At 38.1% G+C, this 26,408-nt stretch overlaps 1 protein-coding gene across 2 annotated transcripts; it reads left to right on the top strand.

The window, feature by feature from the left end:
* Positions 1-10,056: 10,056 nt before the first annotated feature.
* Positions 10,057-25,854, top strand: hdr (hematopoietic death receptor). 2 transcript variants are annotated; one of them, XM_040154961.1, is made up of 10 exons: positions 10,068-10,295; positions 12,253-12,406; positions 12,622-12,750; positions 12,878-12,989; positions 13,142-13,233; positions 13,946-14,041; positions 15,947-15,987; positions 16,237-16,485; positions 18,394-18,430; positions 18,818-25,854. In XM_040154961.1, exons 1-10 carry the CDS (start codon positions 10,272-10,274, stop codon positions 19,126-19,128), a joined length of 1,245 nt encoding a protein of 414 aa, XP_040010895.1. In that variant the 5' UTR covers positions 10,068-10,271; the 3' UTR covers positions 19,129-25,854. The 2 variants fall into 2 exon arrangements, with proteins under 2 accessions (XP_040010896.1, XP_040010895.1); XM_040154962.1 differs by lacking the exon at positions 12,622-12,750 and having other exon boundaries at positions 10,057-10,295.
* Positions 25,855-26,408: the final 554 nt, after the last annotated feature.

Genomic DNA, 26,408 nt, shown 5'->3' with positions numbered 1-26,408 from the left:
GTGAAGCTATAAATAAAAATCTATAAATTAATTTTCTATCATTTAATTCAAATGGAGTGTATTATTACTTTATGTAACCAAGGAATTTAGGTTCTGATCTCATCACTCCCCACACAAAAACATCAAGCCCAGCAAAGAAGGGACTGGGGAGTTACAATAACAACTTCCCCTCTGAGGGAATGTAGAGCCTTTGATGCAGGTTGCAGGTATGAAAGTAGGGGTTATGCATGCAAGCTTTGCTTCATTTTAGCCTCACATAAAAATGTATATGCACCACAGTACAGTTAATAAGTATATTTATAAATTTTGATATTTAGTTCCAAAAGGCATCCAGTATCCTCTATTTCTGCTGTTCACCTCAAGATCATTGTAATGGAAAAATAAAACTGTTGCCGCTGTGACAACTTTCAGGAGTAAAATCCTATCTGCGAGTATTAAAACTACTGTGCTGTGTTTTGGAAACTAATAAGCCTTTAAACACATAAATCCATTCCTCTGACTGGACTTCCCAGACTGCATTTCATTGTCTCACTAGTATATGAAACAAACGCGCTCCCCTGCACTGTTTAAAGAAGGCTTTTTTTAGTGTGAATGCAGCCTTAGGCACAGGGACATTGCATACACATTTATTTGACTGTAAAACTCAGTAACTTTTTGCATACTTACATTTATATGGGCATTTTTAAACTGCTCAGGAAGAGTTGTTACTTATGCATTGAATTTGTATTAGTAGTTTTTATAGTAAAAAATACTAGCTAACTATTATTGAGGTAGCTTTATTTTGACATCACATTTATTAGTTTTCAATTTTACAACAAGCAGAGGATGGATACATTATCAATTCCACAGCAAAGATATAAAAAATACAGAATACTAAACAGTAAAAACAAACAAACCAAAAATATACAACACCATCTCACAGTTGTAAAGAAAACACCAGAGATTACCATGATAATGTGTAATAAGAACATTCAAGAGAATCCCTGCAGCATAATGGCAGTGACAACAGGGACTACATAGTTCAGATAGGCTTCCCAAATTTTATAGCATTGGTCTGTTTTTGAATGTAATATACATGTAAGGTACTCTAATGGAACTAAAGAACACTCTTTGGCACTCTCTGCCAGTCTTTAACAGTTAGTACTTTTTCATTAATCCACTGCAATAAAATGTTCCTCCTCGCAGTATAAGTGAGAATACAGTACAATCTCTTATAGTTTTTTGATGTTACAAATCTGCTTGAGAGGCCCAGGATGAGCGACACTGGGTCCATCTCCAGTTCCAATAACCAATATTTTTTCTGTTTCAGATAGCACATTGGACTAGTAACTTTGCAGCTTACAGCATGACCAAAGACAATGAGTTAGAGTACCAACTTCTGTCTTGCAATCGTGACACATGGGTGAAAGAGTAGGGTTAAAATGATGTCTACCGTTTGGAGATATGTGCATCCTGTGTACAATCCTAAAATGTATTGCTTTGGCACAATTGCAGAATGATATTGATTTAGCATCTCTCCAGATATCTTTCCACTCGTCATCATTGATTGTAACAGATAACTCTGTCTCCCATGTGCCCCTAAGCCCCTATAAAGTAACAGGGGCTGCAAAACGTTTAGCGTCATAGCACAGACTGACCGACACTTTTTCCAGCTGTTTGAAATATGAGTCTCTCAACAGGAGCTCTTATAGCGTTGTCAATTAACATTGTGCTATGCAATATATAATGTCTTATCTGCAGTAAAAAGAAAGAAGTCCTGCCTGGGGACGGCATATTCCTCAATCATATGTTCAGATGTCATCACCGTATAAGCAGAAAATAAGTCCTTCAGTCTGCTAATGCCGCTATTACCCCATTTGCTAAATCCAGCATCAAACCCAAGCTGGAAATCAAGATTGGTCACAATAGGGGTGATGTCATATGTCAGTTCTGACCTTCCCTTGAGTTGGCACACTAATCGCTATGCCTTAGGTGTATTAATTGTAGCAGGGTTGTTACAGCTCAACCTAATAATTTTTAATTTCTTAAAAAACAGTAGGTCCCTCAGTGGATACTTCAAAATGGAAGCTTCAACACCCAGACAGATAGAGTCTGAATTATTAACAACATCATAAATATATCTCACACGAGCACACAGCTCATCCAGACCTCCCACAGAACCTGGTAGCTGCAGTGTGGCTATCTTAAGCTTTGGTCTGCTTTTACGCCATATGAAGGAACAAAGCCAGCCATCTCAGTCTCTCATCACCCCATTCAGTAATAAAACGGGAATTATTTGGATAGAATACAATAATCAAGGTAATACTTAACCAGGGATATGTGCCCCACACAAAAATTCCATCACTCCAAATCCTGCCTCAGCTTCTTGAAGAAGGAAACAGTTATAAATATACCTAGATACATGACAACTTAAAGGGAAAAGAAGGCAAAGCAGCAGGTATGGCATTAAGGCTCCCAAGTGACATGGCTTCAGACTTGGTCAAATTAACTTTGTATCAAGAAAAATTTATTGATTTATTTAGCAAGTTAAGTAAAGCTGGTATAGACATCTCCAGATTGGAAATAAATATCAAAATATCATCTGCATATAGGCCTAGCTTATAATGCACACTATCAACTTGCAAGCCCTGTATAGAGGGTTTAATTCGTATTGCCTCCGCCAATGGTTCAATGGCAAAGGCAAACAAGAACAGGCACAAAGAGCAGCCTTTTTTTTTTTTTTTTACAGTTGAAGAAATTTAAAACGACAAAAACACTGAAATATTTGGACCACAAGAGGCTGCTGTGTCTGTATGTGCTGCCATGTCCAGTGGAAGCCTCTGACACACAGGCTCTCAACCGACTGGGCTGGAGTAGGACTCTAATGAACATACGCTATGGGCCCAAAAGTTCAGAAGCATGAAGAAGCCCACGAAAGCTTTTTCTGTGTATAGGCCCACAGAGCAGCTTTCATAGGACTGGATGGGGTGCCATCTTTGAATGTGGTATCCAGTTCTCCTTAATACAGCCATGATTTGAAGAATCTTATGGATTAAGGATCTAAATATAATGCTTAAAAAATTACTCAGATTTGGCATTGCACTCCTCAGACTCATAATGGACAGTTTATAAAAGTTACATATCGTGTGCAATAGAGCCAGAGATTTTTTTTTTTATTCCAAGTCTTCTTCTTCCTTGTCAAAACCTGGCGCCTGCATTACTCACAATGCAACTTGACTGCCAATAGCTTGGCCAGAATTTTGGGTGTGTTAAAATAGTAGCAGCATATGCTGCCTTGAACCACTAACCTCATACATAAATGAGGCTGCAGCTACAAAGGTCGGGTAAGATCACCTCTGTCTAACTCTACAACAGCTGATTTTGTTCATTTTCACACTTTCACAATTTATCAGACTTCGCACAGCTCCCTCTGGGGTCACAAAAGGCTTTATACAACAATTTTTTCTCGTATGCAGTAGTATTCCCCAAGAACTGTACACACTTTGATGTGAAAAATTTCCCCATTTAATGTAGGCTTTAAAAATGAATTACACCACATCAAACTTACATATGGTACTTACGGTTATTTAAAGGGGAAAATGACAAAAAACGTTTCACCCCTAGTTTTTAATCATTACAACAATGACTCAGATTTTTTGACTCTTTAGGGATTTTACTGTAAACACTGAAGCCTGTGCTGTTTCCTAATGTCACTGCAAAAAAAAAGTCTTGTGTTCACTGTGCATTCCTTAGTCTCTGGAAGCAAGCTCACAAATCCACTTGAACATCTGAGTAATGCATCAGCAATGTAATACAGTGTAAGCTGTATTTCTGGACTGTAGGGTGTGCCCTTCGATTTTTGCAAGCATGGTGATAAACAGTACATAAATAATGATAAAATTCTCTACCAAATAACAAATGGCTTGAAAGTGAATGGTTGGGTTTATGGTTAGAGTGGCTCAAGGCCATATACACACAATCATAGGAGAATTAAATGACTCAAACTCATGTTTGGAGGAAAGGAAAGGTTCTGTTCCAGAAGTAAGAGAAAACCTCATGCAAAATCTCATTGACATTTGTATCTAGGCTAAGTCCCCGCGCTGCCAAGCTTGTAGCTTTTCTAACGGGAACAGTAGTTTTTTGTTTTTGTTTTTTAATTTTAACAAAGCTATTGTTGTTAAACTTTGTTTAACTCAAAATGGTTTCATTTTATAATAGCAACAATTTGTCTTAGAATACAGTAAATCCCAGGAACAGGTTCCATTTTTTTCAGAGAGACCAGTGGAAGAAATTGAATGATGTCATGACTTCAGCTCTCTATAGAAGTACTGTAAGTGCTAGCTTTAACGACTGACATTAGCAGTGTGTCCAGCAAAATCATTGTCATTTAAGTCAATATAGGGCACTGATGTGATTAATCAGATGGATGTCAGCTTTGCTGCAGCATTAAGGCCTACAGGCAGCCACAGCTTAGTTATTGAAAGAAGACCTGTTAGCCTAATTGATAGTAGCTCTTTGCGATATAAACTTGGTTTAATGTCTTTTAGCCAACTTGATTCATTACCCATGAAACAAACATTTCAATCAGACTGATTAAACAGTTGAACTTGCTTGTCATCAAATGCTATTTACAGACTCTGTCCCAAATACTTTGAATTCCATGGTCTGTATATCCCCATCTAACTGCATCTCCTAACTAAATTAACTGGATTAAAAAGGGTTTTTAAAATGACAGTAAATTTTTGTTTGCTGTGACTGAAGACTTTTCTGGTCATTTTTTAAGTTAGTAATATACTTTCATCCACATGGTCAGTTTTGGAAGCATTGTGGGCTATATTTGTTAGCCATTCTATTAGATGTGCATCAGAAACTGATATAACTAGTTACTAACTGTAACATCCGCATCAAACCTGGACAAGTGTTCAGCCAAAATAACTACATCTAACTAATCCGCTAGCATAAAGAAATAGAGAGCAGAAGTCATGCTGTCGTATCTGGACTAGCCTCTGTTCCACTAGCTTTTGTAACTCAGTGTAATCTCTCCTTCAGCATTTCTTTCATCTCTCTTTCTGAAAAAATGAAGCATGTTACTGTAGTTTACTTTCCATATTCTAAGACAAATTGGCTCCAGCAGCTGTCATAAGAAATTGAAACCTTTGTGATATCGAGGTCAATAACATTATTATTATTAAGTGAAACAATGATTACTTTGTGAGCACAGGAAAAACTACAACTCACATGACACTACAAGCACACTCTATTTTCTAAGAACCTCTACAGCGTTCTCTCCTCTCTGTCCTGCTGCTGTTACAGACATGTCTGAGCTAACCGCAAGCCCTTGACTCTCTCGTGGACTCACTTTTTCTGTCAAGCCGGGACATTTAACCTGTGAACGTCTAACACTTATAGGAAATGGTGTTCATTAAACGCCACTAAAAAAATTAAATATTGAATAAAGAACGATATTATATTTTGTTTTTCCGAAAAAACCACTGTCCTTATCGAAACACATGAAGCAAGCTACACAACATACTGTTAAGAAAGCCTAGAAAGCTGAATTTTATGTTATTAGCATAGTTAAAAAGGTCAATAGGATTTTGAGGAGGTTTTCCTACTTCTTGAATAGGACCTGTAATTTCCAGTTTCACTTTATGCTTAAAAAGTATGGACATTCATACTTATGTTTGATAGTATAATCCTTAGTGGAAGCTTTAAAATAGGAGCACGCTGAATTCATTGTCCAAGTATTTCTAACTTGAGTGCTAAAGATGCTACTTTTTCAGCATGACTCCTCCTTCAAGACAGAAACAGTCCACCCCCGATCAATACAGCAATGACTGTTGCAGCTTCTCACTGAAGGTGAGAGTTTTCTTTATATGTTGTGGTCTTAAGTGAGATGATTCCTATTGATCACAATAAAACTTGTTTTCTCCATGTATATGTAGGTTCAGGAAGTAAGCTTACTACACCTCAATGAATGAGTAATGTATAATTGGTAGTCTTCAGCTGAAGGCTGCATTACTGGTCTGTACATAGCATGTTGTAGTTCCCGTGAGTAACATTACATCAGTGCTGATGAAATACCATACCATACATCGTGTCACCTAAGAAGTAAAGGGTAGGGCTTTTGGCTTGTGGGTGGAACGCCATTAAACACATAACAGCAACATCATAGCATAAGTGTTTTCTCAAATGATTCTAAGCTATATTTCAAACACCATGATAACAGGGCAAGCCTTACACTATCTTTCTTTCTTTCATCAGCTGTCCAACAAGGTGGTATTTCACATTGATCTTGTTTGTATTAAAAAAAAAAAAAAAGTGCCTTTCCAGCACATGGCTGTAAGGCACTGTGCCTGTATGTCCTGCCTGTAGTTCTTAACATTAGCAATGTAGGCGGCTAAGTTATTGTCATTTAAGCCAATCAGCTTGATGTCTCAGGCAGCTGTTGAAGCTGAAAAAAAGAACTGAATGACAGAACTCCGTTCAGCTGGCTTAGCATAACTGATATCCTCATGCAATCAATGGGCACATGTATACAACCGTGACAGGCTACTGGACAATGCGTAAAGTGACAGCTACTATACCTTTTAATTTCTTCTAAAAATGTATTATTGTATCCTAGTTGGTGATGTCATCCTGTTCAGCTTGCTGACGTGGCCTTTTGTGTGCTGCAACCAATTTTTTACAGGATATGACATAATTGATCAAAAGTACAACAGACTAAGCACGCTGTATGACTCTAGAGCACAAGTCATAGCTTTTTAAGCCCATTTCCCATCTGTCCTTAGAACACACAGGACTGTTTTAGATTCCATGTGTGCTTCTTAATGTATTGTTAGGCTTGATGCCTTGTTCACTTGCATGCAGGTTCTTTTTCCCTTTTGATAACTTGTCCTTAGACCCAAGTTTGGACAAAACTTGGGTCTAAGTTTGTCCAAACTTAGACAAATTTAGGTTCGGACAAACCTAAGTTTAAAGTTTAAATCCCACATTAACTCAGTAACCTGAGTTAATGTGGGATTACACTTCACTATATCCCCTTGCACTGTGTGTCAAAAAGATCCCATTAACCATACACAGCATAACTTTTCCTCTCAGTACAGGAGACCCGGTAAGAGAAGAAAAGAAATTTGGTTTTCCATGTCATGAGAATTGATCTTGACCTTGGCGTAGCAGATGAGCAGAAAGCAGTACGGTCCATCTCAGTGCAAAATTCATGTCTTATCTGGGAAACAGTGGCTCAGAGGTTTTTGCCCCCTCCCTCACCTTATCATCAAAAACACAAGTTCCTGCAGATTGCCGGGGTAAACAGTGCAGAAATTCTTCTACATACAGTAGACTCTGAATGATTTTAGGAATTAAATTGGTAAAAACAGAAATACAGTGTAAAATTTAGAATAAGATTTCAATGACCTGCCTTGCACAGTACCCTGCATTTTTTATTTCTTTTTCTGCTTACGTAGCAGCCCATAAAACCATCACCAAACTATGAGTCTAATCTTTAGGTCCAGAACAGCCCCATCAGGTCTTCGGCTTTCACTCAAACTACCAGCTCCAAGTTTGCTTAGCACCACAATCAACAGACTGAACCTGAGGATTGGGTTTTACTTCAGTATCACTGTGTGTTGTCCAGTTTACATTAAAACACATTCCACACATCCCAGCTGAATGTGTACAGTTGAATCCACGCCTTCCTGTCTGGCTGCATATCTGTGAGCTGCAGACAACTACTCATTAGATAATGTTAAACTGGCATATGCAGGAGAATGAGGTTTGCTAAAAACTGTGATGACGGCTGACTTTATGCAGTTTGTGATGAAGGGCTTTGTACAACAGTCTGTTTTCCGTATTCCCCAGGGCCTAACAGCAGAAAGGAACCACTTGGAACTGCTATTCACTTTCCACTACAGCAGCAATTGTGATGCTGTCCTCATTCAGCTTGAAAGCTCTTGAACTTTTACACACACAGGTTGACATACCATGTGTTTGTAGCAGCAGACAGAATTTTTATTTACATATTTTGCATTTGGAAATGAACTGTGGCCAGTGCAAGATGCTATTTGATAATGAAGAGATGGTGTTACTTTCTTCTATTGAGACGTTCAAGCAGGAAATATTACTCAAGTGCCTCATATCAACACAAAGTTTTTGAAGAGATATTCCATTACAAATCACGTCCAAGGTAGTAATGGGCTGAAGCCTATCCCAGCATGCACAGAGCGATGGCAGGGTAAACACTGGACAGGTCACCCATCTATTATAGGGCTAACACATGCTGTATGGACAGACAGTCCTCACTCTCACATTTGCAGCTATGATTTAGAGTTTTCTGTTCACCTGACTCTCATGTCTGTGGATGATGGAAGACAACCCACATAGATAAGAGGAAATTAACTTAAAGGCCACAACTGGCTGGCAGATTTGATAAAAGGGCCTTCTTGTTGTGAGGCAAGTGTGCTAACTGCTGAGCCTCACTGCTGCCCTTAATACATTTATAGTTTATAATTTGCTGCTGTTTATATGTCACTGCTATGTAATATCAAGGGGCTGAGATGAGATTTTAATTTAAATGAAAACGATTTTGGTGTGAAATTTTAAATTCAAGCACATGCAAATTTGTCAGAAATATAATATTTAATCATTCCCAAAAAATGGTGTCACTGTATTGTTTTGATATACTTAAATGAACTAATGCCTTGTTTTGCAAACCCGTCCCCTACAAAGTCCATTTTGACCACCTCCAATGTAAACAAAATTATTTCTCAAAAAAGCATCAGTCATCAGTCATCAATCCTTTGTCACTATGCAAATAGCTTTGAACATAAAGTAAATGTCATTTGTTTAGCACGTTTTTGGTTATAAACTTACTGGACGAATTAAAATTGTGAGCTGATGATGACACTAGGTGAAAAAGTGAAAGGCTCACTGAGTTATTTCTATTTATCCTGAGAGGGGCTTGAATGTGTCTGGCAAATTTCATGGCAATCCATCCAATAGTTAAGAAATTTCACTCAAAACCACAAATGTCAAACCAATGATGGCACAAGAGGGAAAGTCAGAGGATCAACGAAGTCACGGGGATTCATCCTCTGGGGACCAATTGTGTCGATCCGTCCAGCTAATGTTAAAATATTTCACAATATAGCGACATTGCCGTCCCTGGAACCATACCGCTAGTAAGGCTAAAAAGTAAGGTCCAAATAATAAGATGTGTGTGTAGGCCTACTTACCAATGTGACATCTTATACAGTACGTAGAATGCAGTATGCACAGGCACTATGAACATCAGCAGCAGCTCCAGATCAAACCCACGCTCTCAAGAAAAAAGCTCTCCAAAAAAGGTTACAAAAGCTAATTTCAAAGAAATCAAGCCCGCAAGAGACAGTCAACAGTTGCAGGTGAAAAAGAGCGATTACAGATGATGAACACTGATAACATTACAAGGTTTAACTAAAGGATTGTAATAGGTGCAATATATGACCACTATTAAAATATGTTAATATTCAAATTGTTTAACTAAATCGCCAGTCATGTTATTTTCAGGATTTACATGGTTCCCACGCATGCATATCTCAGTGTATTGATGTGACTGCCCTGTAAGCACAATAGTGTGTGCTTGTCTTTCCTCATATGAGTCAGTCTTAGTGTTTTTAGTCTGAATTTACATAATATCGACCCTGTGATAAAACTGTTTTGTGCCAACTCGAATATCACTAGAGGAACTCAGGTTAACATTTTTAAAAACCCAAAACAAAACACTTTGGGCTCCTTAGTTTCATTTTTATTGCAAAAGCAGAAGTGGGGGGTAAATAAGTACATTTACTCAAGCACTGTACTTAATAATCAAGGTACTTGTACTTAACTTGAGTATTTCCATTGCATGTTACTGTACTTCCACGACATTTCACATCGATATATGGTACTTTTTATTCCACTGTATTTGTTTATCATTGCATCAGCCCACAGGTTGGGCGCCACTGTACGAAATCATGACTGCGTTTGTATTTGATCGTATTGGTCCTTCCACCTCTGAGCACGGTAACCCGGTCAGCGGCCTGTGCTCCTCTGCGTCTGGTGCCTTCCCTGTTTATGGGGTGCTTTATGTGGCTCGTGGCTCCGCGCTATGGCCCCGCCCGCCCATATTCCTCCAGGTCATCGGTTGGAAGGCGTCACACCTGCGCCAAACTTTGAGACCAGAGCAACGAAGACACCTATTCAAGCACTTTGCTGTAAATTACCCTTGGAATGAAGCAATTTAAATCTGTGGATTTTGACATTTCTACTAAAGCATGACCAACTTCTTCAGCTATAAGGTAAGTGTTATTTTTTAAGCTTCTTTTAAATAGCACAGTGCACAAAAGTTGATGTTTGTTTTGTTTTTTTCTCTGGTCCCAGCTATTGACACTGCTACGAAGTAGCCTAATTGAGGTATTAAAAGACGTTTGTGTAGCTCTTATGAAGATAAAATTTCCTGAAAGTGAAAGAACAATTCATAAATGGCTGTGATTAGTTATAACCTCCGAGAGCATTCATCAGTTTACCCAGAAGGCTTTCTCAAAAAGGGGTTGTTTTCTGTTGTATTGGCTGAACAGCGAAGTGGCATGTATGGCCGCGTCTTGTGGAAATCCTGTAGTCAGAGTTTTTGCCACAGGGACATTAACCTTGGTAGCTTTGCTAGTTTGTCTCTACAGAACCCTCTTCCTCTTCGCAGAATGTCACATACATCTGTCAGCGTCTCTTTCACGCTGCCTGAGCCTAGGTGAGAAATTTCACGCATTTCTCAAGAAAGTAACAACCAAGCTAACTCACTCATTTAAAGCTCTTTTCCCCTCAAACACCGGAGTGACCTACGCAGACGTTTCTGTGGTTGACTGCTCGGGCTAAATGAACAATGAATGAAACATAATCACTCACTAATGTGCTCAAGTCCCGAACCGGGTGTCTTCCTGGAGTGTTTCTCAATCACTGCGTAAGAGGGTGCCCATTTGAATTGCTCTTTTAAATTTGTATAGCTACATATCCTAAATTCAGGAACAAAAAGTGCGTTGTTAATTGTCAGTAATCCGTCTTTAATGATCCGCCAAACAGATTGATAGAGTGAAAAATGTTCAGCTTCTATATCTGAATTGCTTGTGCCACATGCACAGCAAAGTAGCAGGGCGAGTAGTGTGGGTGTGTGGGTGGTTGGTTGGATGTGCGCTTCCGCAGGTGCGTTCATGCCTGCTAGGGAGATGCCCCTGCATGTGATCTGCGAGCAAGTAGGGCCGTGTGGATAATGTTGGGAAATAAATGGGTGTGGACAGAAATCTGGTCGAACGCATTGCCTTATTTGGTTATTCCTCCAGCCTAGCCAGGTATTGACTGGGCACAATGGGTATGTGCTCAGGTGATATGAGTCCGTATATATATATTTATATATATATATATTTTCCCCTGTGACAGCGGTAAGCTTAAGATGGCATTCGTTCATCAGCTTACAGTAGCTGCTTTACTCAATACTACCTTCATCCGGCTGCCCCTCTGCACCTGAAGACTGAGGTTGAGGATGTCTGAAGGAAATCCCCTTACCCCCCCCCCCCCCCCAATCCACCTTCTAAGCTTTAACCTTGTTTATTATGTGGCCTTATCAGAAGTGCATTTCATTGGTGTGGCATAGGTATATGATATGTTACATCATCTTAATCATAACACTAGAAAACAAGGAGGCTTTTAGAGAGAAATTACTCATTTCTTTCTTTATCTTTCAAGTATTAGAACTTAAGATAAGCATTCCATTTTTAAACAAGTCCTTTCCTATGAGCAGAGCTGATGTGTTTACAGAGAACTTCAGCCTGCCATCAAAGGGTTAGGGCTATCAAATATACAAATATGAATGATTGGCACACAGGAAGAAAGCAAAAAATTTCAATTATGCCATTTATGCCTGCTGTATAAATATGTAAAATAATGATTTTAAATAGTGTAGTCTTTCTCATGTCAGTGGTATTAAATAATCACCACATTATTTATTACTGTAAAAAGGATGTGTATCACTTTTTTTTTTTTTTTTTTAGAATATGAACAAAATAAAGACAAGAAAAACAAATGGTTATGGCTGCAAGTAAAGATTGTTTTCATTTTCCATTTCTGCTAGTAATTTCCCTTAATTTATGGGGTTTTTTTTTTCCTATAAAAAGTCTGATATTTTATGAATGTGTATAAAACAGAGAAAAGCAAGCAACTAGATAATTTGTTTTTAACGTGTAGTTTTTAACGTGTCATGTCTGTTAGGTTTTTTCCTTACTGATCTTGCTCCTCAAACCCACGGCGGTGTTTCCGCGGTCTGGCCTTGACTTGGGAGGCAACAGAACACGGCGGGATGTCCCTTGCACAGCCAACCTGGAGTACCTGTACGGCAACATCTGCTGTTTAAACTGTCCAGCTGGTAAGCCACATGGAGCAACACATTTTTTATACCACTGAGACTGAAGTTGTCATCAGCTCGTATCAGAAATCCATCAGAGGCGCTATGAAGCAGGTTGAGTTTGTCATGATTGGTTATTATTTAGCTAAAGTGACAGGTTCAGTTGAATGTTGAACGATCAATTAAGTAGGTGTATACAAGGATTTTTGGGTTATGGTTTTTTGTGTGTGAGATAGGTACACATGTGATATCACCCTGCACCAGAGCGGGAGAGAAGGGGAGGTGTGAGGAATGCAACTATGGGACATACACTGAGCACCCAAATGGTCTGAATCAATGTTTCAAGTGTACACAGTGTCGCTCAGGTAATTCTGCTTGACAGCTTTACACTATTGATTGGATTGACTGTAGAGGAAAAATCTATAGTCAACGTTTTCAACGTGCTTTGAGCATAAACTCAGACTTAACAAGGTCTTTTTCTTTCTTTTTCAGATCAGGAAGTTGTAAGGCAATGTATTCCCACTCAGGATACAGAATGTCAGTGCAAATCAGGGAGATTTTGTGCTCCTGACCAAGCATGTGAAGTGTGCAAGAAATGTTCAAGGTGCGTCTATGCAAACCAAACGAACCTGATGCTTGCTTCATTCATAGTCTGTGATAGAAGAAACTAATTTCTCACCTGGAGACTGTTTCTAACACAGCTTCACTTACTTATTTCCTTATTGCCTTCAATCTTTTTGCCTACCTCCAAACTAGGTGTGAAAAAGATGAAGAGATGGTGAGGAACTGCACCTCTACCACTAACACAGAGTGCAAGAAAATCCAGCCCAACTCTGTCTCTGCCTCAGGTACAGTACTCAGTGGAAGCTAGTGCCACCTGAAAAGCCCTTCAGACATCATAAAGACACCAGTCATCACTGGAGTTTTTTTTGTTTGTTTGTTTGTTTGTTTGTTTTTCCAAAAACACCAAAACATTTATCCCACATTTTCATGTTTGAATGTAGAAAGTAAATTGATAAATCACTTTGGTTTTTGCAAATTGGCTTGTAATGACACTTAATTATAAACATTATCTGGATCTGTGTTTATATTAATTTGTGTTCTATGCAGGCTGGATATATTTCTATACTTCACCCTCAAAACCCAAACTTTATCATCCTTTTTTTTATTTTGTAAGAATGATTAACAATAACTAAATTAAGCAGACAGACTAAGTGATATTTACATAGTTGCCTTGTGCTAGCTACAGGAATGCACTTTGTGGTCTGTTCAGCACAGACACACACATTCACTCATTGTATCACCATCATTTCATTTTGATATTTGTAACTTCAGAATTATATTGTGTAATTGAGTCATTATTTACACCCACCAAATTCAGGCACACACCGTATTGAGACCTGGCCTATATCTGCAACACTAGAAATTAAATGTGTGAAATGTATAGCAAATATGACTCCACAGGAGGAGTCACTCAGAATGTAAATTGGTCCAAGTCATGACCATATTATTGCCATAATATGATGCTAATGGTTGTCAATGGTCTTTTCCTCCAATCAGCAAACGCAGCAATCCTTGTGCCACTTGTACTGATTTCTACTGGGCTCATTATTGTGACAATATTTTGCGTTTGGAAGAAGAGACGTAGAGCAACAGGTAAGTTGGAGATAGAAAAACAAGCCGAAATATATACGTTGTTGTGACACAGAAAAACTTGTAAAATCTCAATATTCAAGTTTTTTTAAATAGATGAAAAGGATAAGGGGAAACTGCTGTTCTTTGTCATTAAACCGTTTTTTTTTAGGTTTTAAAAACATTTAAAATGATAATTTTTAAGATTTATACACCAATCAGCCACAACATTAAAACCAGTAATGGTGTACATTACTTTTATAGGGGGAAATTCAGTGTCATTATGAATCTTTATCTTGAACTCTGATATTCTTAAAGTGTAGAATGTAAAGACACTGGGATATACCTGTACTGATACAGCCATTAATAAGCACAGTTCGGTTGGAACAACAAAGAAACTTCAGGACACAGTCAAACAATTCCCCAATGTCATAACTTTATATATTGAAACCCAGCCTCAGAAAATAAATGCCTTATGCAATTCAGTTTGGTAAAACCAAATTGAGTCATAATTTGTGCTTTAATAAGTTCTATGCCTGCAACTAACAATTATTTATCATCTACTGTCGATATATTCTTGATTTAATCATTAAGTTTATTAAATGAAAAATTCCCATCAAAATTTCATGATTTCCAAGATGATGTCAACAGATTGTTCCCCCCCAAATCACAGTCCAAAACCTATAAGTCTTCCTATTACTATCAAATAGGACAAAGTAAAGTAGCAAATCCTCTCAGCTGAGATGTTGGAACTTTCTTGTATCGATTGACTAATTGCTAAGTCAATGAATTGTTTCAGCTCTAAATAGTTTTAATTAGATTTTTAAAAACTCAGTGTTCATTTATTGGTCTGATATATCTTGTAGTGATGAACACATCTACAGTGCTTTTTATTGCTTTGACAGGTCTTAATCTGTGACTGTTTTTCCTTACTCCAGTAATAGATGCACTCAGGTGACAAGGTTGCAAATTGCTTGGCGTGTTTTGTGTAGCTGTTGCTACCAGACACATAATATTAGCTGAATTTGGTTGAACGATGTTTAAATATAGTTTTCATCCACTTCTTGCTGTTGTCAAGCTCTGGCTCTCATTTTTGTTTGACACCCATGGATTAACCTAAAACACAACAATGGACAAACTGTCACAGCTTTTCAGAAAGAACTTTCCTATTTAAATTTGCGTTTGTCATTAGCCATAGTTTAGACTCTGATTAAATCAGTAAAACTGTAATTATGATTCACAGGGAGTATCAAAGAAAACAATTTGTGTACTTAATGGCTGAGGATGTAAGAGCAGGGTTGTCTTTGACACACATGGGTTCTGTACCACGCCTCCTTGTCAACACGCTGCATGTTTTTTGTAGCAGTGTGGGCACAAAAACCAACTTAATTGGTCTGCAAATGGCAGGTATAACAATTCTTTCAGCTGTTAAAGCAGATTGGCACAGCAGATGTGCTAACAATTCTTGCTGATGATGTTGGAATAAAGTGTAGTAGGATAAAATGTAAATAACACAAATAAACCACTCTCTAAGGGTATATGTCATTATAATTCAGACCAAACTTGAAACTGGACTGCTCTCAATTGTTGGCAAGCACAGTAAAATACCTTTCCATTTGCGTTTGCCTATGACAAGCCATGTGCTTTTCCCAGTCTTTACTGTTTACTATGGTGTCGGTAAACTGCACCCAATCCAGCATAGATGGGAATTGTATTGGCCACGTTTCAGTGATAACTGACACCACTGGTGTGACCAGAAGTGCTGCAATGAATGTTAGAACCCACAGAGAGCAGTGTAGTAACATATTCCTGCCCTTTGTTATTCAGTGTTGATTTAGCCAAAAAGGTCAATTCAAATTACACATAAATAAAAAAGCTTTGGGGAATCCCTTAAAGTTGCATAATCCTCTCCTCACATAATTTCTTCAGACTTTCAGAGAAACCTGCCTGCAAGGATGAAAGCTGGACAGGTGAGTTAATTCTAATATTTTTGGTATTACTGTAGTATTTATGAAAACAAGTGCAAAGCAGCGGAATAAGTTGATTGCAAAGAGTCAACTTTCCTCACATTTAATGGATGAATTTTATTCAAAGAATAAAAATGAATGCAACAGCCTGTACCTAACTTAGTTTTTTGTTTGTTTGTTTTTTTTTTGTTTTTTTTTTAAATGATTTGTTTTGAAATGCAACTATGAATGAATGTTCCTCATCCTCTCCAGCATTACACTGAAAACTGTCCCCCTGAGGAAAGGAGGAAGGGAGAAACCCAAAGGCCAAGCTGCTCAAACTGGCAACTGGTGAGAGCCAAACCCTCAGCTGGTATGGAGGATGAGCGTAAAGTTTTGTGCGGAAGCCTCAACAGCTCAGCCAGTAACTCGCAGCACAGTCTAACAAGCCTGCCCTCCTCCGCCTTAACCACACCCCTCTCCCAGGCCAGTCCCGAAGTCCCTTGGCAGCCCAACAGGAGGGTGAGAGCAACAGCTCATCTCCATCCTTGCTTCTTCCATTCTCACCTGCTTACTCTGTTTGTTTCTATTGAGTAATGCTTTGCTATTTTAACTCAGCTTTCTGGTTACACTAGTCTGACTGTCCTCCTCCTTCCAATTTCCATACTTTAGTTTTCATGACATGCGTACACGAACAGTGTTCAATGCATCTGCCTTTATTGAAATATCACACATGCATTATCATTCTACTCTAGGATGTATGAGCTACACTACACTCTGGTGACCGACACTAACTTATGTAAAACCTATTTTGATCATCACTGTGTTCACTTTCTCATATGATGCAGTTTGATCTCACATTTACTGTGGCAATCATGAGTTCTACACTAGTTGTTAATGATATTACCTTTAAACTAAATTGCTTGAAAAATTACACTGGCATGAAAAAGTCTGGGGACCCGTGGTCAAATTTTCTGTTACTGTGAATAGTTAAGCGAGTAAAAGGTGACGTGATTACCAAAAGGCACAAAGTTAAAGATGACACATTTCTTAAATTTTTTAAGCAAGATTGCTTTATCTGTTATAGTTTCAAAATAACAAAAGGGAAAGAGCCTGAAACAAAAGTTTGGGCACCCTGCACAATACTTAGCAAGTATCACAGCTCGTAAAGACTTTTTGTAGCAGCTAAGAGTCTTTCAGTTCTTGTTTAGGGGATTTTCTCCCATTCCTCCTTGCAAAAGGCTTCTAGTTCTGTTAGATTCTTGGGTCGTCGTTTTTTAAATCATCCTGAAGGTTTGCAGTCAAACAGGGGTTTTGATTTGCCTTTCTAGCAATCCTATGAGCAGATCTCTCTGAAAGTTTTCTTGGTCTTCCAGACCTCAACCTGACCTCCACCATTCCTGTTAAATGCCGTTTCTTAATTACATTACGCACTAAGGAAATGGCTACCTGAAAACGCTTTACCATCTTTTTATCACCTTGTCCTGCTTTGTTGGGGATCAATTACTTTAATTTTCAGAGTGCTTGGCAGTGCTCCTTTCCTTTTTTTTTCACTCGAAACTTGTATAAAGCAAAAGTAATACACTAATCTTACTTAACATGTTGAAAATGTTTCATCTTTAACTTTATGCCTTTTGGAGTCAGTTCATTTTCTACTCACTTAACTATTCAAAGTAACAGAAATTTCTAGAAAAATTACACAAAACCTCATACATTTGATTATATTTCTTACTTTCTCAACCCTGGCTAGTTTGAGATTCAGAGTGTTAAGATTTTCACAGTCCCAAGTCGCACAAAATTACTGTGGCTACACACTGTTCAGCCATACTGATGGGATCAATTCCAGTGACTATGAAAACTCACTCTCCAGTCTTTCCACTCTGTTTTGGAACGAAAGTCCCTACTGGAGTCGTGTTCTCAGCAATAGAGAGCAATGTTACTAACAGTGACGGGCAGCTGTAGAACTGTCAGAGATTTGATTTTGTGTATGTAGCATTGTGAAACATGTCGTGTATTTCATTGTTAGTCTGTGACATGGCTACTGTAATTGTGCTGTTCAGAGTTGTGTTGATATTGTTGGAACAGAACAGTTGAGTACCATGTTTCTTGTTGCATCTGTTAAATATTAACATCAACACAGAATGTTGCATCATGCACATATTCTTATTGGCCTGAATCATATAAGTGCATATTTGCATTATGAGAAATCTACCTGGCCAAAAAAATAAATAAAATTATATATATATAGAGATATAGATATTCGATTCAGCTCAGTGGAGCAGCTACCTGATCAGCATGGAGTATGTGGCTTTTGGATATGCCAAGTAGCTGAATAAGAGATGACTTGTATTCACCGAGTATTACAATAGATTTGAGTATTAATGATTGTTTGTTTTTTTTGTTTTTGTTTTTTTTTGTCTTGTCACATAGGAAGATGAGCAATTTCCCAGACTTCTTCCTGTGAATGGTAATATTTTTATTTTCATTCCGTCTCTCAAAATTCACACCCCTCCTTATGATACATGGATCAGTGTGAGAGACTGGTTCACTTTTGTTTAAAAATGACATATATATATATATATATATATATATATGTCTATATATATATATATATGTCTATATGTGCAAACAGAGCACATATAGACAACTTACCTATACACACAAAAACAGTCCAAAAATACAAACGTTAGAAAGTTGCTGTTCCAGCCCTGCTTTGTTTCCAGTTAGTGGATTAAGTCAGGTATAATTACTTATGTGCAAGTTCCAAATGTTCATAAAAATGTTATTACAATGATGACTATATGCCATATTGTGATCCAGGTCCTTAAATGAAAGTTTTTATCTTTGTCTGCAGGTGAAGAATCTCTGAGGAAATGCTTTGAGTATTTTGAAGAAATTGAGCTTGACTATCACAAGAGATTCTTCCGTCACCTTGGGCTTACTGACAATGTGATCAAAAGCAAAGAATACCTTCCCTATGAAGACAAGATCCATGAATTGCTAAATGTTTGGATGGAGAAAGAGGGCAGAGAAGCCAGCTTAAATGACCTTCTGAAAGCATTACTTGATTTGAATCAGAGGCGAACAGCTGAGACTGTCAGGGAGAAAGTTATTCACAATGGTCATTACAAATGTCAGTATGAATGTGAGGGGAATGTTTTTTAGAAAACCCTTCTGAAAAGATGTAATCTTAAGAACACTACTGATGTTTTGAGGTCCTTGTTGGTGAAGGCTTATGCACCAGCCAATACTGTTTGCAGTAGTATTGCACAAGGCTACCATCCTTGCTATCAGGTCCTTTACCGGAATAGGCTTATGCATCATCAAGTACTAGTCATATTAGCAACTCACAAGGCTACCGCCCATAGAGAAAGCATGAGTAATGATGTTTCATGAATATCATTTATGGCATGAGGTCTTTGCTGCTTGTTTAAATCTTCTCCCTTGTCCAGTGCTGTCCAGGGAAGTAGCAGCACACAAGGCTACCACCCATAGTGGTGTTTTGGTGAGAAGTAGAATTTATTCAGCCAAAAACAAAAATCCTGGCTGAATTGCAGCTTGAATTCAGTTGTTGGGTTTTTTTTTTTTGTTTTTTTTGGTCTGACTACGGATGATTGTTCCCTTCAGCTTTACATGGAGGGTCAATAGTGAAGTATTTAATTACAAAAAGTGTTTGCTGTCTTGTATACCAGGTGTACAAAGACTGCTTTTTACATAGCCCAAATCCTAAGACAGGCTGACTGTTTCCCATGAGTGTGATAGACCTTTTTCTTTTAAGATATGTTTTATTTATTCGAATGTAATGTCCTAAGGGATGAATGTCTTTATGGTCGCACTGAAAGAGCAACAGAGCATGTGAAACATTAAGCTAAATGTCTAGGGAGCAGTGGAATTACTACACGTATACACCAATCAGCCACAACATTAAAACTAGAGACCATCTTGTGATTGGATCACAGCAGCCGTGATGCCCATCAACATGTTGACGTTCCAGCCAATGAGTACTCAGTGCTCATGGGTCGGCCCACACCCATCTTCGAACTCCTTCATTTCAATCTCAACTACACACGTGTAAAGTTTCGTGACTGCATCTTGCTTGGTTGTAACGCTATCGTGTTGACAAAATCTATCCACAGACAGACAGAGAGACATAAGCAGTTTATTATTTAATTACAATGGTCTCTGCCTGACTGTATCTTATACTTGTTGATTGACAGTGTTCATGATCATAGTTCTGCTTGGCTCTTGGTTTACTAGCTAAGAGCACCTGATCAAATTGACTGCTTTTTTAAAATCTCTTGTCTGCATTGTATTAATGGTCTATCGTTACACTTCTGTCATAATCCTGATCGCGACATCAAACCACAAAATGTTCTACTGCGTGCCACTGATGTGCGTCACAATAGCATTAAGTGACTTGCCCAGAAGTATCTGAGTGGTTAAGCTTGAGAGGAAGAGTATCTCCTCCCATTCCCCCGATTTCCTTCTCTTAATGAAATGTGTGCCTCTGCAATATGATGGCTCTGTCCTAAACTAATGTGTGTGGCTGTCAGCGAAGTCATGTATGTACTTGTCTGCCTTGGTTAATCTCAATGTTACATAATGCCTACTTTTTTGTGTTGTTTTTTGCCAGTTGCATTCTCTCAGGTCCTGTAGTGTTTGTCAGCCTGCTGTTTCATTCTAATTTTTTTTTTTTTTTCCGTTCTATTTTTTACTGACCTACTTAAAGGTTTTCTTTACAGAACAATAACTTGATGAGCTCTAAAATATCGAATTCACATTTGAGCTTTTGAGCAAAAACCAAAATACAAAATGTCATAAGAATATAAACTGTGAACATGAACATTCCTTTCTCTTGTTTTTACCTTTTTGACTGAAATTACATGTTTTTAAGTTGTAAATATGTGGTTACTCAGATTTGGATAGAGCAGGAGTAACTTAACACATACAAAGCTAGAGATGGGAATTTACTGTGCAGTGATTACAAAACTCCCGGAGTTGATTTCAATATGATTTAAATTTACTCTCATGCTGTACTATTAACTTAGCTGAGCCAGTGTGCTAGTTAGATAAGTGGACCCCACCCTTTTTAGTGGATTAGGAACAGGATGTTCATGTGCACAACAGTTCCAATGTTGTCTTAAAAGAAATATGCAGAAAGGAAATGAAGAATAACATTTAAATGATGAATTTATTTAAGTGGACTATCAGTTTGATGATTACCTAATTGATCAGCTGCCTTCATCTCTCAGTATGTAATAGATAAAGTTAATAGCTTTTAATAGTGTTTTTGAAAAGATGTTGTTAGCATGTGTTGAAACACTGAATATCACTACGACCACAGGTCCTGCAGTGTATTTGCACCAAATCTATGTAAGGTAAAGATGAGCTGTGGTAAAACTGAAAAAACAATTACCTTATTCATGGCAAGCATTATTTCGAGTCATACCCAGAAAAGCTCAATTTCTTTACCTTCAATGAAGGCTCTGTTCCATTTTAAGAATCCAGGTAGGCCATGACAGTGAGCCAGCATGCACTGTGCCATGCTACTGAAATTAAATAGAATATAGCCATAATCAGTGTTGTTAATTACACCTTTGGTTTTCCTGTTATGACAAAAGTCTGTGGTAATCCAGTGTAGAGCTGCAAATGAGGATTTTTTTAATTATCAATAAATCATTAGATCTTTCTAGATCAGATGCTCAAACGTTGGTCTATATGGTCTTTTAAATGTCAGTTATGTACAAGGTCCCAGTGCCCAAGGTGAAGATATTCAGTTTACTCCGAAGATATTCACGTGAGTAGCTAAAACCAGTTACCAATTTTGTCTTGAAAAATGATAAAATGATTAATTATCAAAATTGTTGCAGATTAATTTTCTGTTGATCCTAATCGACTAATCATTGTAGCTATAATCCAGAGATACTGATGAAAAAAAGTATATATACAGGACACGATTTTCAGTATTAATTCTTGATTTTGGAAGCAGCAAGTTGAAAAAATAACCTGTCATGGAATTGTTGATAGAATGTTTTTTGATCACTTTAAGGACTTAATCTTCCAAGGACTGATTCTTTGTTCACACCATGTGGAATGGAACTCAAGAAGGCCGTGTGGTTGCAGAATTGGTCACGTGAGAGTTAAAAGTACCTTTCCCTGACAGTATAACACCATATTCATTAATATTGAATTTGATTACATTCAAATAAATTGAGCGATGGACTTTGGCTGACATGAGGTGTCCATAATTGTTTGGTTTGCAGGCATGTCTGTATTGTGAAGCCCCAAGTAAGATTGGATTGGAGATTTTAGAAAAGTCTTGAGCTTCTGAGTAGAAACTCATTAGAGTCCTCTGGGAACCAAATGGAGCTTCAGGTGAGATTGTTTTGTCATACACAGGACGTGTTCCTCATCGCTCTGATTCCTGCTATACTTTGGTTGTCTGCCTGAATTTGTCTCATGGTGACCACAGTGCCCTTTACCAGCAGGAGCTCAGTAGGCCATAAGATCACTGCAGAGTAATACTCTATGCCACAACAAACGAATCCTCTGTTCAGTACTGTGCACCTTTGCTCCTGATAGCAGCTGCTCCGTGTTGTGACAGTGACTCAGCAGGGAACATGTAGCGTCCTGCTGAGCTTGAAGACATTAGCACTTCTTGCAGCCGGCCAAGGTTGATGGGTCAATGCCCCTTTCTCAGAAAATTTAGCTTGAGATCATCCCTGAGGTGTTTTGAGGGATTGGTATCAGGGGATCATAAGGGCCTCATCTAAATGTTTTACTAGTGCACATTTCTTACCTGTCATTGATTCTATAGCTGTAGATAAAGTGACAAACATAAGTTCTACATCCACACATTAAACAGTCTTCATGAGCTATTCAGACATCCCTTCACTTGCCAATCATTTCTGCAGTTTGCTGCCTCATTTTCTCCTTCATTCCTCATTCAGCAAGTTGAATATAATGCTTAGTTCACTGTTCATTTATGGTCCTCAAGTGTTTTTCTTACATTACCATTGTGAATGTTCATGGGATAACCGTGTCCCTTAATTCAGAAACTAGCCCTACAGTCTGTATTCTAAGCAAGAGTGGTTAATAAAGGTGTCACAAAAAGGTTCAGCTAAATGATAACTGCTGTTACAAATCAGCTTTCGTACTCATGCATCAAACTAATGCTTGCCGAGAACATTATTAAACATTCTGTATCAGCCATCTAGTGTACCAGCCAAATTACAACTCACAAAAGGGATGTAAGGTACAGATCTATTGAAGATCTGAGAGTTTGGCTGCTTAGTGGCCGTATTATACATTGTTACATGAAATACAAACGTATTTGACTTTGAAAATTGAAGTCAGTCTGTTACTGTAATAGGGCTCTGCCTTTTGCCATACAATGTATTTTTGTAGTATATAATAGATCTGTATCAAAAAAATCTATACACTTTTATCATCAAAGAAAACTTTTACTGGAATGGAATTTAGAAAAAAATTCCAATGCATGACTTGTTTAAAAATATAACTCTACAATTTCTGTTCACACTGAGTGGTTGAGAAGTCAAAACTCAGGAATCCAACCAGATAGCACACCTAAGAAAATCCCACTCTTCAAACATCTTTAAACAAACCTAATTCAAAGTTTAAACAGATGCAATTAAAAACAAATGCAACTTTCAAAATATAAATTCTGTATACATAAACTTCATATGTAAATGTTATACACGAATCAAAATGTGTTACAACTATAGGAAGATGAGAATTTGAAGTTGCTCAACATCAAAGCTCTTCTGCACTTCACGAGTACAAGAATTATTAGCAAGCAGCTCTATGAGGCTATAATGCTCATTGTAAAGAAAATCAACTATTTTTGCCCCAAATCTTGTTTGACCCTAAATAGTCATGGTGAATAAATGTAAAAATTACATTCTGTTATTGTAATATGGACACAATGACAAAGTTGATATATTTCATATTTAGCAGGTTATATTTACCATGTTCATCTTATTGTTCAGTTTGTTAGCATGCTAACATTTGCTAATTGGCACTAAACAAGTACAGCTGAGGCTGATGGGAATGTCATTAGTTTTGCAGTTCATAAACCAATGTACTGGATAATAAAATTTTGACTGGCTGATTACCTGACGTTTACACCAAAACTTAAATATCAGAGGATCATGACAGTTGTAAATATTTATCACCTGGGAACCATGAATGTCTGTACAAAAGTCTTCCCAATTTATCCAGTAGGTGTGGCGATACAGTATTGCAGTGGATATTTGAAATTTTTTACCTGTTGAGGTTGCTAGATGAAAATCAACAAAGTCATTAAGATTCTTGATCTGGGGACCTGTGCACAAAATTTTATGGCATCCATTCAAGACACTTCACTCTTGACCAAAATGTCTATGGGAATAATATTTATTTATTGGTGCGCTGAAGCTTTTGAACCTTAGTTTGATGGATTTTAAGCTTGTGTCTGATTACTGAAAATGGTGTTGGTGTTGAGCATTTGGGCTTTAAAAAGAAACCAATTCACTATCCAAACAGTATCTGTTAGATGATGATGTCAATGAGAGAGATGTCTTGCTCCACATCAAAAATCCTTGTAGAGCCTTTTAACTCCCCAAATGAACACCATCAGATGTAAGGAAAGGCACTACCTTGTTCAGGAGGAGGTGAGAGCCAGAGTGGAAGACACGGGCACCTGCAAAGGCAGTGAGAATGAAGCAGCAAGGAGCTTGGACAAGATGGGAGGTTGCGGTCAAGAGGAAAGTGACCGTGAGCACATCTTCAACCGCTGCATAAAGGCATTTGGGGAGGGACATTACCAGCAGTGGCATGTTCAGGTCACGAAAACCATTGCTGAAGCCATCAGAGTCCACCAAGCTAGCTTTGCTGCTGGAGCTGAAAGTCCCATGGAAAGATCGCTTGGAAGAGTCCTTTGAAAGAAAGGTCTCAGAGTATGCAGGACTGGTCATCAACTGTCAGCAGGCTGGATGGAGAGCGAGGTGTCTCACAGTGGAGGTTCGATGCAGGGAATTTGCATACCGTTCTTTAGCCAGAGCCAAGAGCAATTTGGGCATCAAGGGGGAGAGGAAGAGGAGAGCCAGCCGCAATACCACCAATGCAGCAGAGAGGGCTTCAAGATGGCTGTGGCTCAAAAGAGGAGAGCCATGGAGTCATAAATAGCTTAGCCCTATAGACACAGACTGTGGTCTGATCAGTCCCAGCTGAGTCATCTCGAGGAGGGTGTATGATGTTGAAAGACCTGAAACCCCCAATGACTCCAGGAACATCACTGATGATGTGTCCAGAGGCAGCAGTAGATGTACAGTATGTACAGAGCATGTTTTACGCACAACTCAACCTTAGGACTTGTTAAATTGTTACCAGTTTTTTTCCTTCTATTTTATTGCTTTGTTGTTGTCCATTTCCAAGGTTGAGTTTGCAAAAATAATGAAAGAACGTATTTCTTCACTTACCTCTCCTTATATTTGGCCTTGTGGAAATGTTAGATTTTATGTGCCAATGTTTTGAGGTATTTGTGTCAGAGTTTTGCCTCCATCACTATGCCTTGGAGGTGGAAGTGGTTTGTAATGATCAATTTACAAATTGAAATTTTAAAAATTGTGAACTTAAATCAAGACATCATGGAGTGGATGATTAGAACCTATAGAGTTTTTAAACACCTTAAGATCTCTGCTGGTACACCACAAAGACATCCTTGAGTTGAGATTATTTTTCTTCTTGTATAGAAAGTACTTCTAATGGAAACTATTCACAGTGACGTCTGTGGATTTGCAATGCTTTGAACAACAAAATTCAAATGATTTTCACTGTATTTGGGTGGAGGGCGAAGTCTCAGAGACAGCGTCTCCAAGCCAGGACAAATAAATAATAAATAAAATAAATCCAAAACTGTCTATTTTTGTAATTTGGTTGGGCCATGTTTTTAATAGCTCGTATCTTACCCTTCTGCAGCAATCGGGCATTATAAAACTTTGAACTTTAAAAACTTTTAATCAATATTTTTATATTAACGATGGATGTGCAATCTAGAAGAGGTCGCTGTTTATAACAAACCCACAGAGAATTATCACCCAGCTCTCTGCAGGTCCCCTCCCAATATTGGACTTGGATTAGATGTGTGGATAGAAAAATTTGTCCAAATGTATGCTAATGTTGCTTTCTGTCCGCTGGATTTGTATTTATGCCACCAACATGTTCACCATATTAAATATATAATGTGATAATATGCCAATGTTGCGTTTACAGCTTGGTGGGCTGCCCCCAGGTGGCCCAAAAAATCAATTGATGCAGCTTTAAAATGTGTTTTTATCAAGCCTTCAGCAGGAGTCTGACTCTCATTTCCTAAAACACCCTGCAACGTTTGACTCCTTTAGCATCTTTTTTCCTCTATTTTACTGATGTGACCACAGTTTCTTGTG

The sequence above is a fragment of the Xiphias gladius genome, chromosome 19 (genome assembly GCF_016859285.1).
Source record: "Xiphias gladius isolate SHS-SW01 ecotype Sanya breed wild chromosome 19, ASM1685928v1, whole genome shotgun sequence".
Classification (NCBI taxonomy): Eukaryota; Metazoa; Chordata; class Actinopteri; order Istiophoriformes; family Xiphiidae; genus Xiphias; species Xiphias gladius.
The sequence above is the reverse complement of the archived record's forward strand: the minus strand, read 5'-3'. Positions and strand labels throughout refer to the sequence as shown.

What these genes read in the sequence shown, in the direction of transcription:
- hdr (XM_040154961.1), top strand. Translation starts at nt 10,272, where the DNA reads ATGACCAACTTCTTCAGCTATAAG. An exon ending in GTGTGCAAGAAATGTTCAAG is followed by an intron (nt 12,990 to 13,141) that starts GTGCGTCTATGC and finishes CCTCCAAACTAG; the next exon opens with GTGTGAAAAAGATGAAGAGA. An exon ending in CAAGGATGAAAGCTGGACAG is followed by an intron (nt 15,988 to 16,236) that starts GTGAGTTAATTC and finishes CATCCTCTCCAG; the next exon opens with CATTACACTGAAAACTGTCC.